Source organism: Muntiacus reevesi, chromosome 16 (assembly GCF_963930625.1).
Source record: "Muntiacus reevesi chromosome 16, mMunRee1.1, whole genome shotgun sequence".
NCBI classification, from domain to species: Eukaryota; Metazoa; Chordata; class Mammalia; order Artiodactyla; family Cervidae; genus Muntiacus; species Muntiacus reevesi.
The window spans coordinates 6,581,228-6,598,273 of NC_089264.1; the positions used below are offsets into that span (position 1 = coordinate 6,581,228).

Here is a 17,046-nt window from a genome sequence, read left to right on the forward strand (position 1 = left end):
TATGTTCTGGCTGTTTTCACACTACCCAAGCAGAACCGAGTGGCTGTTAGATCTTAGGGTAGTACACAAGGCCTAGGCTATTATTATATTTACTCTCTGACTATCAGCTCCTGTGGGAACTCTCTCCTTTAGACCTCGCTGGAGTTGAACTCAAGTCTCCTGTGATAAATTTTTTTGATCAGTGGTATTCCAAGTTCACCCCTGAACTTTAAATTGACCTATGTTTCCCATAAAATACATAATTCACAGGGATGAGAGAGGAATCAACAGTTCATGAATGCAAAAAAAGTCCAACCATATTAAAAATCAGTTTACCCCCCTCCAAAATTCTGAACCAGAAGAAACTGACCTCATATGAAAATACTCCAAAGTATTCTGAACATTACAGCTGTTGGTTGTATTATTTTGAAAGTTCTAACCAGAAGAAAACATGTATAAAAATAGTCACCCTAGAAATAAAATTTTCACATATGAATGATTATTAGTAAATACATACTCTGTCTATATTTGGAATGTTGTGTCAACAAAAACAAATGGTAGGTTTCTAGTTTGTAGTACTACAACATAATTCAGGAGGTTTTAACTGGACAGCAGTACTTTAAAAAGCCCCAAAATCAGACATTTCTGTGTGATGTCTGCAACTCGATTGCGAGTTAAACTTCATACAAACCTATGAGATTGTTGTTAAGTATCAGAAATCAGTTTAAATGTTTCAAATAATACATTTTCAACTGGACATAAAAACAAACTACACGAAGTTTTTTAAAATTATTAAAAATACTTGAAGCTCATTTTTCTAGTATTTTACAATATTACAAAAGCAGTAATTAAATACACTGACATTACAAGTACAATTTTACAAAACTTTACAATATTTACAAACCTTCCGTACTAAAAGCTATGTTAAAAAAAGTTTTCTTAAAAGATAAAATTTTACTTAGTTGATATTCAAGTATTTCTACATCAAGAGAATATAAAATAATAATCACCTGTTACAGTTAGAAACTTCTCTAGATGGAAGACAGAATTTGATCAAGATCTGATAACTGGGTGAGCTTAGACTTGTACAAGCAATTATTTTCTACTTACCTAGAATTATTCAGTTTTAATCATTAACATTTTGGAATACTTTAACAATTTATGAAACTGGTCAAAATATTGAATTTACTAATTTATAGAATTATTATGTTTTATATATAAAATTTACCCATATTCTCAGTTCTCTAGCATGGACAATATAAAACTATTCTAAACCACAATTAGTTTACCAGCTTAGTATAAAATTAAATGACAACTATGAAATAAGGCAATTAAAGTACTTATTTCCACTTGTAATGATAAAAATGGAAAAAAAAAATTTTTTAAAGAAAGCCTCTGTGAAAGTAGGTGGGGTAAAATTATTTGTTTAGAGAAGAAAAAAGGGAAGGATGCTCAATTTAATGCATTTCATCAAAATTAAACCTATATGAAAGGCAAATATTTAATCTGGAAACCCAGAAAGGTTTTCAAATTCAAGACTGAATATCATTAAAATGGGCTGACAACCTACAAATAGACACTAATATAGCGGGGAAAATTTAGGCAGTCACAGTGATATTCTTAAAAAAAGGCTTTAGGTTAATTCCTAACACTGGTTATTAGCAGCCCAAAGTAAACCAAACCAAAATAAAAACCTTTCATATAAAACTAGAAAAAAATGTAACAAATAAATATACTACAGTGAAGTATTTTAATTATTTTTAGCTTACATGACTGAAGTAATGTTTATAAATACAACAAAGGATATTCTGAAGGTAAAAATTCTAGGAGCAAAATTAAGTCTCTTCTGACCTTGAGAATTTAATTAAAAATTGCTTTATCATTAAGGCTTTTTTCCTGAAATGCTATCAATTTCATGGGTTGATTTTTTTTTTTAAGACACTTAAGGAATCATATATAGTAGACTATCACAGAAGTCAAAAGCAAATGGGTGAAGCCGGCTTTTGGCTACCCGTTAGAAAGTGCTTCCTCACAAAGCAAATACTACTTGGACTTGGCAAACTACCTACCATCTGCTATCTTTCAGTTAGCACAGGTTCCCGATCTACATATGAGTACTGCTTAGTTTAATACTTATGGGTCTACCAGTCAAAAAATAAAGGGTCAAATCACATTTTTACTCAACTGCAGTATGTGAAAAATGACTTTCTGGATACACCCTGATTTTCTGTTTTTTGAGGCATGCCAAGGCTATTCAAAGGGAATTCCAAAATACCCAATAAACTGAATTTTCACAAGATAAAAGATATGCATAGAAAGTTAAAGTGATGAATGACTAATGATGCCATGGTTTTAATTTCACATAGCACTAGGTTTGGTCAGTTGATTCTTAAATGGTCTCTGAGAAGTGAAAATCCACTGGAGTCACCATTTATCTATTACAGCGAATACCAGCTTTATATTTTTGCTCAGAAGGGCAGTTTGAACCAAAACTACTATGTAACACAGGTCCTAGCTCTCTTTCATTCTGAGACAGTCAGTTATCATTACAAAAGCCACTGCTCTCTGGAAAGCAAAGCTTGGGCCTCTGATGGTATTTCAATCTGTATGTATCAGTCATGCAGTTATCAACTGAAAAATAAGTAGTTAATGAAACTGTCTCATTTGGACATGTAGAACTAGAGTCTGTTTCTGGCTGGCAGAAAGCACCAACAGCTGCACCTGAGTCTGCCTGAAAATCTTTAGTTGAAGAGTTGGATGGGGTCTTTGATGTGTTGCTGACATACTCTTTTGCTTGAAATGTTTCCTTAAATCTTTCATCGTTCACATACGGACTCATGTCTATGCCTGGCTCTGAAGCTGTAGTTAGACTGTGCTTCAGAAGACTAGAAGCGTTAGTTTTAAACGTCTCTGTTAGTTGGACATCAGGGGAAGAACCACTTTTCTCTGACTGTGGCACACTGGTCATAGCATATTTCTTTGGTGGCAGAGGGGGTGGTGCATTCTGGCAAATAAGTTTCCGCATCTGACAGCCATCAGACCTACAGGTTGACTGAACCAGATGTTCCCTGGGTAGAGAGTTCTCAGAGTAACATCGTTCCATCATATTTTGCTGCTGGATGAGGGGAGCAGTTTCTGGCTTTGACCCCACAGTTCTCAGGTGTGAAGACCACGATGAAGATGGTGAGATTGTTTCATTACTGTTCACTCTCTTTCCAGAACCAGAGTTATCATCCGTGTGAAAAAGCAAACCTGTTCTCTCAGACTTTTCTATATTAAGCCACTCAGAAAACTTGGGTTCACTTGATTTTTCAAGTTTCTGTTCATCTAACTGGTGGGTATGCTCTCTAACTGTATGGTCCTTGAGTATTTCTGGATTGGATGAAGGGAAGGTCTTTCCATTGGTTTCACGTATATGTGACCTGAAAAAGAAAAACAAAGCTAAAACACTGTATGCAAATATGCAAAACTGGAGGGGAAAGAAAAACACTGGTCCCATTGTTTAACTTCCCAATATAGTGTTTATGTTATTGGTATAACAGAAATGGAAAGATACCTGCAACCATTAACAATTTACACACTCTGAATCCAAAACTATGCTAGAATACATAAATGTTTATCAGAAACATCATTACCAATATCAGATTTATAATAATTAGAAGTATAATTCTTTTAAAAAAGCAAATTTCCAGGAAATCCCTGGTGGTCCAGTGATTAGGACTTGGTGCTTTCATGCCTGGACCCAGGGTTCAATCCCTGGTCGGGTAACTAAGATCCCAGAAACTGTGTAGTATGACCCCCCCCAAAAAGTTTCAACTTACAAACACTGAAATTACATTTATTGTTATAAATAATAGCATAGACTTAAGGAAACTGTTATTAGCAAATAATTCAATACTCTAAAACATTTCCCAACCAACATTACAATGTTTATAGCAATAAAAGTACTTTTATTATGCCATACAGCTAGGATACTAATTAAAAATAACTTAATCAGACTACTTTTACTTAATAATATCCAAGATGAACAGAAATAGTATCACATTACAAATTATTTATATTCATGTGATTATTTTCTCCTGTGAATTGCATGAAATTCAGTTACAGTACAAAGATGAAAACAGTTGAGGCTCCGCCAAGTAGATCAGAACTCTACTCAAATCTTGGCTCCATTGGCTTGGGGCAAATTACTTAATCTAAATCCCAAATTTTCTCTTTTGTAAAATACCATCTACCTCAAAAGAATGCTGTGAGGATTAAAACAAACAATCATATATTGTACAAGGAACTTTGTATGCTCCCCATAAGGTCTACATCCTTTTAATGATCCCCAATAAAAGATGCATCAATAACACTCTAGACCCACAGCTTTCAGGTAAGTATGTATGCCTATCAGGTAGCTAAGAATGCCTTTCTGATAAAGAATTCCTATTATACATACATTTAGAAGATTCTAGAATTTCCAAACAGGTATGATTACCTTTTTATCAAAGGATTTTTTATTTGTAGATGTGATTCTGGGTGGAACTCATGAGCTTTATAGGCTACATCTAAGTTCTTGAGTTCTCTTTTAAAGCCTGAGGAGGAAAATGAGAAAAACAAAATCATGTAAGTGATCTTTCAGAATTCACTCCATCTGTAAATGAAGTGAAAGCCGCTCAGTCGTGTCCGACTCTTTGCAACCCCATGGAGTATGCAATCCATGGGATTCTCCAGGGCAGAATACTGGAGTGGGTAGCCCTTCCCTTCTCTAGCGGATCTTCCCCACCCAGGGATCGAACCCAGCTCTCCCGCATTGCAGGTGGATTCTTTATCAGCTGAGCCACAAGGGAAGGCCATGAATACTGGAGTGGGTAGCCTATCCCTTCTCCAGCAGATCTTCTTGACCCAGGAATCAATACTTTTCCATAATTTACGTAAGGTTTTCTATAAACAGGTAATTCTCTTCCAAATTAACAGACAAAAACTAGTTCTTCAAGCCTTTGCTCAAATAATACCTTTTCTGAAGCCTTTATACGAAATTAGTGGTTCTTTCCTCAATTTATTACACACGAGAATGTCAGCAATACTCAAAAAGTGTTATTCCTGATGGGTCATGTGGAACTGTATTTCCCGTTTACTCTTTACTGATATAAAGGGTGGGAAGATCCTACATTTGAAAATAGATGCCTTGAGTTGCCTGCCAATGCAGGAGATGTAAGAGAACTAGGATTCGATCCCTGAGTGGGGAAGAACCCCTGGAGGTGGGCATGGCAACCCACTCCAGTATTCTTGCCTGGAGAATCTCATGGACAGAGGAGCCTGGAGGGCTACAGGCCATAGGGTCAAAAGGAGTTGGACACGACTGAAGCGACTTAGCACAGGCACACGACTTAAGTTGAAGTTTGGATTGTTTATTGGATGGTTACTTTATACTAAAACCAACTTTAAAACGCATGTCACCTTACATTCTAGGTGTCTGCCTTTACATAATGAGATACTGCTGTCTACTTTACCTGCTTCACCGGAGTATTAGGCGCATCCACTGAATTAAAATGGGTGAGAGGGTATTACGGTAACAAGTAAAATGTCATTCCACCATGAACTAGCTACCATTTATTGACTGCTTACTCAAGTTTTAAGAAGTTGATAGTGGTTATTCCACTTAATCTTTACAGTTGAAAAGCATTTTTACTTGAAAAGACAATGGACCAACTTCAGTTATTCAGAATTGAGTATCTGACATACATTTTCTTGAAAATGAAAGAAATGAACCTGTCATTTCAGGAAAACAACTGGCAGTATTTACTGCCAATGATAAAATTCAAGCTTTTGGATGAAAGCAAGAGTTTTGGAAAACCTGTATTTACCACCATGAGTTTTGTAGTTTTCCAATAATTAAGACTTTCTGCTAATATCTGTGGTAATATTTAAAAATGTGTTCTTTAAAAAGGTATATACAGAAATGTAACAACATTTGGAAGACTTGCATAACTTAGCAATCTAAGCGTCTCTCTGACAGCTACTTTGACTAAAAAAGAAAAAAAGTAGTATCAGAAAGAATCTTAACTATTTTTCATTTTTTAAAGTCTGAAAAATTTCTAAGTTGAAGTTATAATTTTCCATCCACTGTGATTTTAACTACAGAATGTTTATTTACTTCTTAACTTATTTGTAACTTAAAGTTTAATATTCACAAATACAAAAAGAATTAAATACTTGATTCTCAAAGTATCCACACAATGGGCAGCAGGAGGCAGCAGAGGTTTTATAAATATGCTTGAAATTTTAATATCACTGGCAGGCATTCAACCAAGTGGTCTGACTTCAGAATTCCAACTAACTTAAAAATAGATGTGTTATTTTTCTCTTCTGCTGACACAGACATCCATGTGTCTTTACTGAGAATTTTGGCTCCAGGTTCTTTGCAAATCTAAGAGTTGGGTTTTAACACTTGGCAAAGAAGCTACTTCAACATCAACACAAGGAGCTTTAATTAATAATGCTAATTTTGGTACTGTATACAAACAAACCTAAAGCCGAACAGTCAAGAAATCAAAATATATGTACTTTATTTGAAAAGGTAACCTAGGTTTAAAACAGACTTACATAACAAGAAAACCAAACTGCTATTCTAGACACTATAATCCTCACTCTTGTTGGATATGAAGATTTCAGACTAAAAAAATAGTACTGCAACTACAAGGCCTAGAAATCCAAGAGCAATAACCTAATCAATGACCTGATTTACAATAAAAAGAGAGTTAAAATTTGAATACTCTAGGGAAAAAAAAATCACAAAACTTTAACTGTATAAATATTTCTGGCTAAATTTACTACATGCCAAAAGGAACAGATACTTTAGTATGTAATAATCTACTCTATCAGATACCAAATTTGAGGACGATATGAAATAAAAAGCAACGAGTCTTCTTTTCTCACTGGTATTTTACTTTCAAGGAAGAGCAAATAATGCTATTTTGCTACAAATTAAATTTCAACACTGAAAGTTTATGGTTTTTAAAAATATGTAAATATTTGATGATGCTGGGTCACAGAAACTACCTCTCAATGGTTGGTGAAGCTCTTAGAGAAAATAAACTTAGTATGCACAGAGACAAAAATCAACTGTTAAAAGTACCTCTAAAGTATATTCTTTAGATGTACTTTCTAATGTATTTATTTTAAATGAATATACTCTTGAAGTTTGCAAAAAAATCTTAGAGAAAAAAATCAAACATGTATACACATATATTTTTTGATTAAAATATTTTTCATTTACTAATTTTAGGATTTAATAACATTAAGGATAGTGTGTTTCACTTAGCATAATGGAGGTACAGATTTTTTTATAATAAGAATTAAGGAGATTAACAGATTTTTTTAAACCACTGATTAACTCCTTTCACTCTTACTTGTCCTCTGCAAGATCAAGACTCTCAGTTTGCACCAACCCTGACTTCTATGATTAACTGAGGTTAAGTATTACAGATTCCAAAGTAAATGGCAAAAGTTTTTGAAAGGCATAATTCCTTTGTGATTAGTTCCTTACAATCTGTAGATATCTTAACATACATTTATTTCAGTAGACAACCTTACTCCACAGAGAAAAGAGTCCATTAGGTATGAACTTCAACGGATTCATCTAACATAATACATACTGAATGGTACCCATACTCATCTTTATCTCTCCCATTACAGAAAAACTACCACTCCTTTAATTCAAAGCCTTCTTTGTTTCGCTTTCACTCTACTTCCAGAGATCTTATTCCATTAATTATCCTACTCTTAATTTTCACACCTTTCTCCTCCTCTGTACAACATCAGTCCCTTACCTTCTGTAACCTAAATGTACAACCAAGCTCTTGGTTTCATTTTTCTCCTTTCGTTTCCCTGGTGGCTCAGCTGGTAAAGAATCCACCTGCAATGTGGGAGACTTGGGTTGGGAAGATCTCCTGGAGCAGGGAACAAATCCACTCCAGTATTCAGTCCTGGAGAATTCCATGGACTATACAGTCCATGGGGTTGCAAAGAGTTGGACACGACTGAGAGACTTTCACTTCACTTCACTTCTTTACTATTCACAGCAAGGACTTTGACAGACACATGCATTCATTTACAGCTTTTTAAATTTACTTTTTATTTTACTGTAATCTTTTCTGAAAAACTTTTAGTTGGAAGATAACTTCAAAAAGTTCAGAAAAGCTGAAAGACTAAAACTACTACAAAGAACCTACCTGTATATCCTTTACCCAGATTCACCTATTATTATCATTTTACCTTTCTTTTTCTGAACCATTTGAGAATAAGTTACAAACATCATGGCCCCTTACTTCTAAACACTTCAGTTCTACCACATTCTTGGTTCTATTCTAATGTGCCTCTAACACTGCTTTCACTAGGTCACTAATGCCTTATTAGCTGCTAAATCAAACCAGCAGTTTTAAATCCTTATTCTGCTGTGCATGTGACCGTTTTTCTTCTTGAAGCTCCCCATTTTCCGAGTTCCCATGTGATAATTTCCTCTGCTGTACTTTCTCATACCTTCCAGTTACTACTCATTCTTTTCCAAAGTGTCCCCTTTGCTCTACCTTAGCTCATCTCTTCTAGTCAACAGACCCCATGTTCCTTCATCTACCTTCTGCCCTGAAATCTCATGGTTTCCTGAGTGATGTTGTTCACATCTCTGGCGTTCAATTCTCATATATGTTGATGGCTACCGATACATAATGTTTCCTGCATTCCAGACATTTGTAACTGTCTAATAAATCTATTTACCTAAAATGACAAACCAAACAAATCCAAAACTAAATCTGACATCCCCACTCGATGCCAAAATATTAGGACTTCCCAGGTGGCCCAGTGGTAAAGAATCTGCCTGCCAATGGAGGAGATATGAAGATCCCTGGAGGAGGAAATGGCAACCCACTCCAGTGTTCTTGCCTGAAAAATCCCACGGATTAAGATGCCTGGTGAGCATCAGTCCATGTAGTCACAAAGAGTCAGACACAACTGAGCGACTGAGCACTCTCACCTCCCAAATTTGTCTCTTCTTCCTGTATTCCTCCAAATGGTAAACGGTGAATCCACTTACGTAAGACCCAAATACGGCTACTCCTAACTTCCTAATTTTCCTGCACTGTGTACATCTGTCCTAGAACCTGACTCCACTGTCCACATATTCTTTTAATCTCTGAAATCTTCTTTCTTAACATAGATACAGCCTTAGTTTATGCCCTCATCTTTTCTCCCCTAAGCTATTAAACTCTGTATCTAATTTTTCTCCCACTGCGCTAAATTCACCCTCTACACAGCCACTAAAAAGTCTTTTCTAAAATGCAAATTGGAGTACACTACTCTCCTTGTCCTTTGGTGCCTTTCCACTTCTTACGATTTAAAAATAGCATAAAAGTTTCATCACAATTTGGCTTCTCTCTAGCCTCTATCCACCATCTCAGAATTTCCATGGATGCGATCCAGCCTTGTATATAACAAATTACCTGTATTCGTCCAATATGTGGTATCTTCTCCTGATCATGTTCTTTTGAACATGTCATTTCTTCTGTTTTAAATGTAATTTAAGTCATTTGAAATTATCCCCATTAGTGACCCATTTTTAATAGAGGAGCTAAAATAATCTAAATGGCATTGTGGAATTTCAACAATGTTTCCTAATAATAGCTTTAGGCAATGTAAGTATTTTTTCTATTTGCAACAGAACCCATAAATATAATAGGCTATATAATATCTCTATCAGTGAAAAATTATCAGTGAAATAACTACAATGGCATTACTTTAGATTTTAAGTTCTCTACCAGTACATAAACTTATACAGACTAACATTAAAAGCTGACTTAAATGTCAAATAGAATATAGAAATAAAAATTTTTTTCCCAAGGTTCTTTAACTTTGTGAAAGTCTTTTATACATGGATAGAAAGTGATTCTTCAGGTCATTAATGTACGTGAGTCCAATTTTATAAATAAGAAATAGGAGAAATCCAAGAAAATGATACCATGCCGCAAAAAAATTAAATTGTGCTTTACTGGGAAAAAAAAATCCACACAGGGCAAACTTTTAGCTTAGGAAATAAACTGCTATACCCACTTTAACATGTTCTCAATCAAAGACTAGGGGAGGGGAACACACATATGGATACCATAAGGTATGCACTTTAATAAAGGTTCCCTAAGCAAAGACACTTTGGCCACCTCATGCGAAGAGCTGACTCATTGGAAAAGACCCTGATGCCGGGAGGGATTGGTGGCAGGAGGAGAAGGGGACGATAGAGGATGAGATGATTGGATGGCATCACCGACTCGATGGACATGGGTTTGAGTAAACTCCGGGAGTTGGTGATGGACAGGGAGGCCTGGTGTGCTGCAATTCATGGGGTCGCAAAGAGTCAGACACGACTGAGCGACTGAACTGAACTGAACTGAACTGAAGCAAAGACTGGGCTTCCCAGATGGTGCTAGTGGTTAAAAAAAAAAAAAAATGCCTACCAATGCAGAAGACTTAAGAAATACAGGTTTAATCCCTGGGTCTGGAAGATCCCCTGGAGGAGGGCATGGAAACCCACTCAAATATTCTTGCCTGGAGAATCCCATGGACAGAGGAGCCTGGTGGGCTACAGTCCATGGGGTCACAAAGAATCAGACATGACTGAAGTGGCTTAGCATGCATGCACACAAGCAAAAACTAGCTTAAAGAACTCTTACAGGTTTTGAAGTTTATTAAATAATATTTGTAATGTAATGCAATTAATGTAGTTAAATAAAAGGTGGGTTACATAAAACCACATAAAGATACTACCTCATACCCACTAAGATGGCAATTATTTAAAAAAAAATAGAAAATAACAAGTACTGGTGAGGAGGTGGAGAAGCTGGAACCTTTGTGCACTACTGGTGGAAATGTAAAATGCTGCAGCTGCTATGAAAAATAGTGTAGTGGTTCCTCAAAAAACTAAACATAAAATTGCCCAAGGATCCACAAATTGCACTTATGGGTATATATTGAAAAGAACTGAAAGCAGGGATTTCAGGTATCTATATAAATAGGAGCTTTTCATACAATAGCCAAAAGGCAGAACTAACCCAAATGTGGACAAACAAAATGTGTTACATCATATAATGTAATGTTATTCAGCCTAAAAAAGGAGTGGAATTCTGATACACGGAGGAACTCTGAAGATACTGTGCTAAACGAAATAGTGAACGTGAAAGTCGCTCAGTTGTGTCTGACTCTTTGCAACCCTATGGACTGTGTAGTCTCTGGAATTCTCCGGGGCAGAATACTGGAGTGGGTGGCCTTTCCCTTCTCCAAGGGGATCTTCCCAACCCAGGGATTGAACCCAGGTCTCCTGCATTGCAAGCGGATTCTTTACCAGCTGAGCTACAAGGGAAGCCCAAGAATACTGGAGTGGGTGGCCTATCCCTTCTCCAGAGGATCTTCCCAACCCGGGAATTGAACCGGGGTCTCCTGCATTGTAGGCAGATTCTTTACCAACTGAGCTATGAGGGAAGCCCATTAATGAACTAAATAAGTCAGTTGTAAAAAGACAAATACTGTATAATTCCACTTATATGAGGTATCTACAGTAGTCAAATTCGAAGAGCCAGAAAGTAGAACAGCAGTTGCCAGGGGCTGGAGGGAGGAGGAAATGGGGAGTTGTTTAATGGGATAGAGTTCAATTTGAGAAGGCGAAAGAACTATGGAGATAGATGCCAGTGACTGTGGCAAAACAATGTGAATGTAGTTATTATCATGCAATCTTTACTTAAAAATGATTAGAATGACAAATTTTGTTATGTATTTTACAATTAAAAAGAATATTTTTAAGTGGGCTACATATTTACTCTTTCATATTAAATGGGGAAATCCACTACAGAATTCTTATAGCAAAGCACTCCGAACCATCAAAATTTCTATGACCGTGTGTTTTTATTAATGTCAGGAAGCAAGCATCATTTTGTACAGAGCACTGAACTTGCAATTATTGTTCAGTTTTTACTGACTTTGGCTGTTGATTTTTTGGCCAACCCCTTACTGTTTCCTGTAATACTTGGCTACCAGACTTTTATCAGATTTTTAAAACAGGCGAGACATTTTATATGGGAAAGGAAGGTTATTTCCTTAATATAAGTGCTTCCTTCTGATATTATACCATCTGAAGAAAACAAAATACTTAAAACATTTAATCATATTTAACATCTGCAACCTGAAAAATAATCTCCATAAAAGCCTTAAGGAAGATAAAGACTAAAAACAAACTTTAAAATGTGTTCATCATGGCTGTTTTTCATTGTTAAAAATTATATCCCTTCTAATCCTCTGAATTCTAAAATTTGAAGACAATGTCTTTGACTGCAACCTCTATAATCCCCTTGCTCATCCATTTTCATTGAACCCCATTTCCCAAATTCTTCAGATATAACCTCTCAGTAACAATCCCAAATTCTACACACATTCAAACGTCTAATTTTCTTTGCTTCTGAGCTGCTGTATGTTGCTAACAAATTACCTATAATAATGTCACACCATTACACATTTACTGCTTCCAAACTGAACTTTTCCAACAGGGTGTTTATCAGGTTTTCTGTCTACCCTTAATGCATGTGGCAGACATCAGAACTGTTCATGCAGACTGAATGCACTGGTAAACCACCCTTTCCCACGCTCTGTGATAGTAGCCTGACTGTGAAGAGTTGCTCGGCCAGTGAGATGTGGGCGGAAGCACCTGGATCACTTCTGGGTTGAAAGTTTTAAGACCCTACATATGACTGATTCTCCATGTTGTGTCCCCTTCACTGTCCTCTCCCACAGTACTGTAACAATTAGAGAAACACTGGTGGAGTTGCGGGTACCATGCGTCTCAGGCCCTGAGTGATCACCAGGAAGAGACATCATGCTGACCTCGACTGGACATGTGTTGTGAGCAAGAAACAATCTTGTGTTAAGACACTGAGATTTTCAGGTTGTTACCACTGCACAGCCCAGAATCTAGCCTAGCCTGGCTGACACACTTGCCCTTTTTCCTACTTCCTGAAGTAGCTATCTGCATCCTTTAAGACTTCAAGCATAAACTCTCCCAACTTCCATCCTCATTACTCATCAATTCATCAGTAGAAGGACTGTCTTCAGCTACTTTACTCTTAATATCATGATTTAATTTTTACTGCTACTATTACAATATATTTAAATAAAAATTTTACCTTCTAAGTGATTTTTGCTCTGTTGGGAAGTATAGTTCACACGTTCTGTGTTTAGGTTGCTTGTCTTAATCTGATCACTGGAAAATAAAATAAAACACACACCAAACATATCAGCTATCATGGATTATTATTTACTTTACCCTAAGAAAAATAAAGGAAACAACATTTGTTAAACAATTATTATACACCATTTGCTGCTCTAGGGGATTAATTACATCTCACAATACTTAAAAGTAGTTAATATCTTCATTTTACAGCAGTTATTATCCTCATGTCACAGATTAAGGCTGTGAAAGTCAAATTAATTTGCTTAATAACTTAAATCTAAGCCTATCTGGTTACAAAGTCCTGATCTTTCTAATACCTTAAGAAGTATTATGAAATTACCCTGCCAAATAAAAAAACTTCCCTAAATCTTCATCATAATGATTATTTTAGTAAAACATGGGTGGTCATTTTTTGCAAATCTGACTTTTCAATAATCAATGTGATAAAACACCAGCTAATATCAAATTAAGATGTTTTAGACTAATTAAGGGAAAACAGTGGGTTAACTGACCCAAGCTGTGGACATATTTTAGAGGTTACACAGAGATGTAGAAGTAGACTGCTAACAGTAATATAATAAATATTTTCAGAATTAAGAATTAATGGAACACAAACTTAGTTACTTGGCTGTATTCTTTAATATTTGCTAAAGGAAAAATATCTCCTTCATGGAACTGGGTTATGACAGAAGAAAATAACTCCAGCTCTTGAGTTACAGATGTTAGAGATGGGATAATGAGCATTAAATAGATTGAAGAATTAAGCAATGAGCTTAATGACAGATTATACCAATTTAAATCTATGGTTTAAAACTTGTAGTATATATCAATAGCTTTTAGTGGCAAAATGATAATGCATTTTACTTTCTAAATGTCTTCAAAATAAACAGTTGTTATCTTGGGATTTAGAAAACAACTATTAAAAAGAGAAACTCAAAATATCAAATAACCTGCAATATCCCAGGTTACTCTGAGCTCAAGCTCTTTGCTTTTCATTTAACTGACCCCAATCTTTGAAAGTTCCTTCAAGTAACTAAAAAGAGAGAATGGATGGGGGAAAATCATTTATATAATTTGTGTATTACCTGATAGATGTGGTTTCTTTATCACCACTGATATCCACCACTGTACCATTTCCATCAATAATAGGCGAGTCCAAATTAGCAGAGCCATTACTGATATGATCACTGCTTTCATATCCAGACTCTGTCCTTTGCATCTGCCAGTTGTCACCATGAACTTTAGTTTCTCTGAGGGCTTTATTTTTCTCTGCTACTTTTCCATTAAATTCGAAGGAACTCCTGCTTCCCGTTTCCTGCTTCATTTCATCTTCATATATAGTCATTAAACACTTTTGCTTTGGATTCTCTTTTGGCCAATTGTTAAAACTCTGATCTTTGCTACATTTAGACTTGTTACTGATATTTGATTTATGCCTTGGACTCTGCTGCCTTTTTTCACTTTCACTAAAAATACTGTCAACATTTAATGTTTCTCTCATAGGTTTCCAACCTCGGTTTCGGTTTTTATTGCTGCCATTAGAGCTGCTTCCTTTATCACGAGAATCCTGGCTACTGTCTGTATCATAGCCAGTACCACTGTCACTCTTAACTTTGCCAGTTATTTTCTCTCCCGAAGCAAGAATCTGGGATTTACTTGAACTTAAGGTTTGTGCAGAAGTTCGATTCTGATGGGCAGTTCGGTCATGCTTACATGGTCCTTTTCCTTGACTATGAAATAGATGTGGATTCCCATACTGTCTAAAGCCATTTAGGGTAGGAGGTGATCCAGTCTTGAAATGTGGAGGGTCTTCATCAACCAAATCTTTAAAAATAAATAAGTAAACAATGATACAAAAGCTCTTCAGAGTCACTTTTTAATCACAAGCCAAACACCTTCTTTGGGAAGAAAAGTTAAACAGTAATAATCATAGTTATTTAAATCACATAGTGCTTTGAGATTAAAAATTGCTTTTGAAATCTCTATTTATGCTTGATGTGATACATTTATAACATAAATGGTTATATAATGATTTTAAAAAATCATCTGCAAAGCAGATCACAAGGTAGTTAGAGAAGTTTTTAAAAAAGTATTCTATCTCATTCATAATAAAAAGCATAAAAATAAACATATTTCCCCACCTATTATATTGGTAAGATTAAAAGTTTACTAAACCAATTATTGTTGGAAACAGATATTTAATCACCATTGGTGGGAGTGCAGACTGTCAAATATTTTAGGAGGGCAATTGAGCCACACCGATCAAAACTGAAAATAAACATACTCTAACCCAGTAATCATTCTGAAAAAATTTTATGCTATGGCTACATGCAAAAAGTACACAAAGGTAACTGTGAAAGGATTTCACTGCAGCAAGAATATTAAATCAAGTTTTAAAGCCTAGAAGTATCAGTTAAATCATGATACGTCCATAAAGAAAAGGGTATAAAACCATAAAAGTAAGATATGATCATGGAAACTGTTAACAGCAGAACAGAGCAAAGGTCAAGGGTTGCAGGAAAAAAATTTCTTTTTATTTAATTGTATAACCTTCGTTGTATTTGAATGTACCATACAGGTGAATTGAATTTATAGTTAAAAGGTAAAACTATAAAAAAACACAAATTTTCCAGGCTATAATTGAATAAGAACTAGGAAAATTTTACATCTATAGATGTAACAGGCATATTATAGAAATCATACTAAGATATATAACATATCTAAAGAAATCATATTAAACTGTATTAATTTATAAAAGTTAGCTTTAAAGTAAGATTGTGGCTGCCTTTTTCCAATGAATGCTACAAGTTCTTAACTTACCTCTATGTCTACCCAAATCTTTTCTCTGTCCCTTTTCCAAATCTTTCCTTTCTGAGGAAAGTAAGTTTTTCTGTTCAATGGCTTTTAGAGCACATTCTCTGGAAATGTCTTTTATTTTTTCCCTTTGATCACTGTGACTTGACTTAACTAAAAAAAAAAAAATTCTTATAACAACACAGATCATTTTTCATGCTATCAATAAAAGTACAAACTGCACTACATTTAAAATTTAAGATGCAATATATTAACAAGATACAGATGAATATATAAAATGGAAAAAGGTATAGTTCCATGGAAAAAGGTATAGTTCCATTAAGAACTTTAAAAAGCATTTATTTTAGTTTTTTGTTAACGATAATTGTTAATTCTGAATCTTATCACTCTTGCTTAAATGGGTTACTTTATGGTTAGACATTATTTCATTAATATATTTTAAAGCTCTTTATAAAATCATCCTCAAAAGTCACTCAATTAGTTATATATATTTCTAAACCATAATTATACACCATACTTTGATATCTCATGTTGGATCGTAACCACAGATCTTCATTTGTGAAAATTAAAGTTGTAGGTTGATAATGACAAGAGAGAGTGGAATAAACAAGAGGTTAAAAATAAACTACAACAATAGTAACTTCAAACTCCTGTTGCATTCACTAATGCTAAATTTAATTTTGGCATACAAGCCAAATTATTAACTAAATGTTTTTCCTCTCCAAGTTAATAACTAACTCCTTGAAGGAAAGGCTATATCCATATCATAGCTTTCTTTGGTGACAGTCCAGATTGCCTCCAGCCTATTAGGTACAGCCTTGAGCACACGGAAAAACTCAACCACCAGTCGAATCAAAGTTCAAATAAAACTAAAGGTCTCAGACAAATGCTTAAGTCAGAAGACAAAATTTTGTTTCTACTTGCTATTTTCTCTTCATGGCCAAGAAAAGCTAGTTAAGGATTCTCTTTCTGGTCTTTAAAAAGAATTATACACAGTAAGTGAAAAGCAG

General features: G+C 35.1%; 1 protein-coding gene across 1 annotated transcript in view; it reads right to left on the bottom strand.

Moving 5' to 3' along the window:
• Positions 1-2,298: 2,298 nt before the first annotated feature.
• USP53 (ubiquitin specific peptidase 53) overlaps positions 2,299-17,046 on the bottom strand; it is a 53,278-nt gene continuing 38,530 nt past the window's right edge. Inside the window, exons 12-16 of the mRNA XM_065907626.1 lie at positions 16,043-16,189; positions 14,308-15,046; positions 13,176-13,252; positions 4,460-4,556; positions 2,299-3,401 (exon numbers count right to left, since the gene is read on the bottom strand). Coding sequence (XP_065763698.1) covers positions 2,516-3,401; positions 4,460-4,556; positions 13,176-13,252; positions 14,308-15,046; positions 16,043-16,189 — 1,946 coding nt within the window. The 3' untranslated portion in view covers positions 2,299-2,515. The remainder of the gene's footprint in view (positions 3,402-4,459; positions 4,557-13,175; positions 13,253-14,307; positions 15,047-16,042; positions 16,190-17,046) is intronic.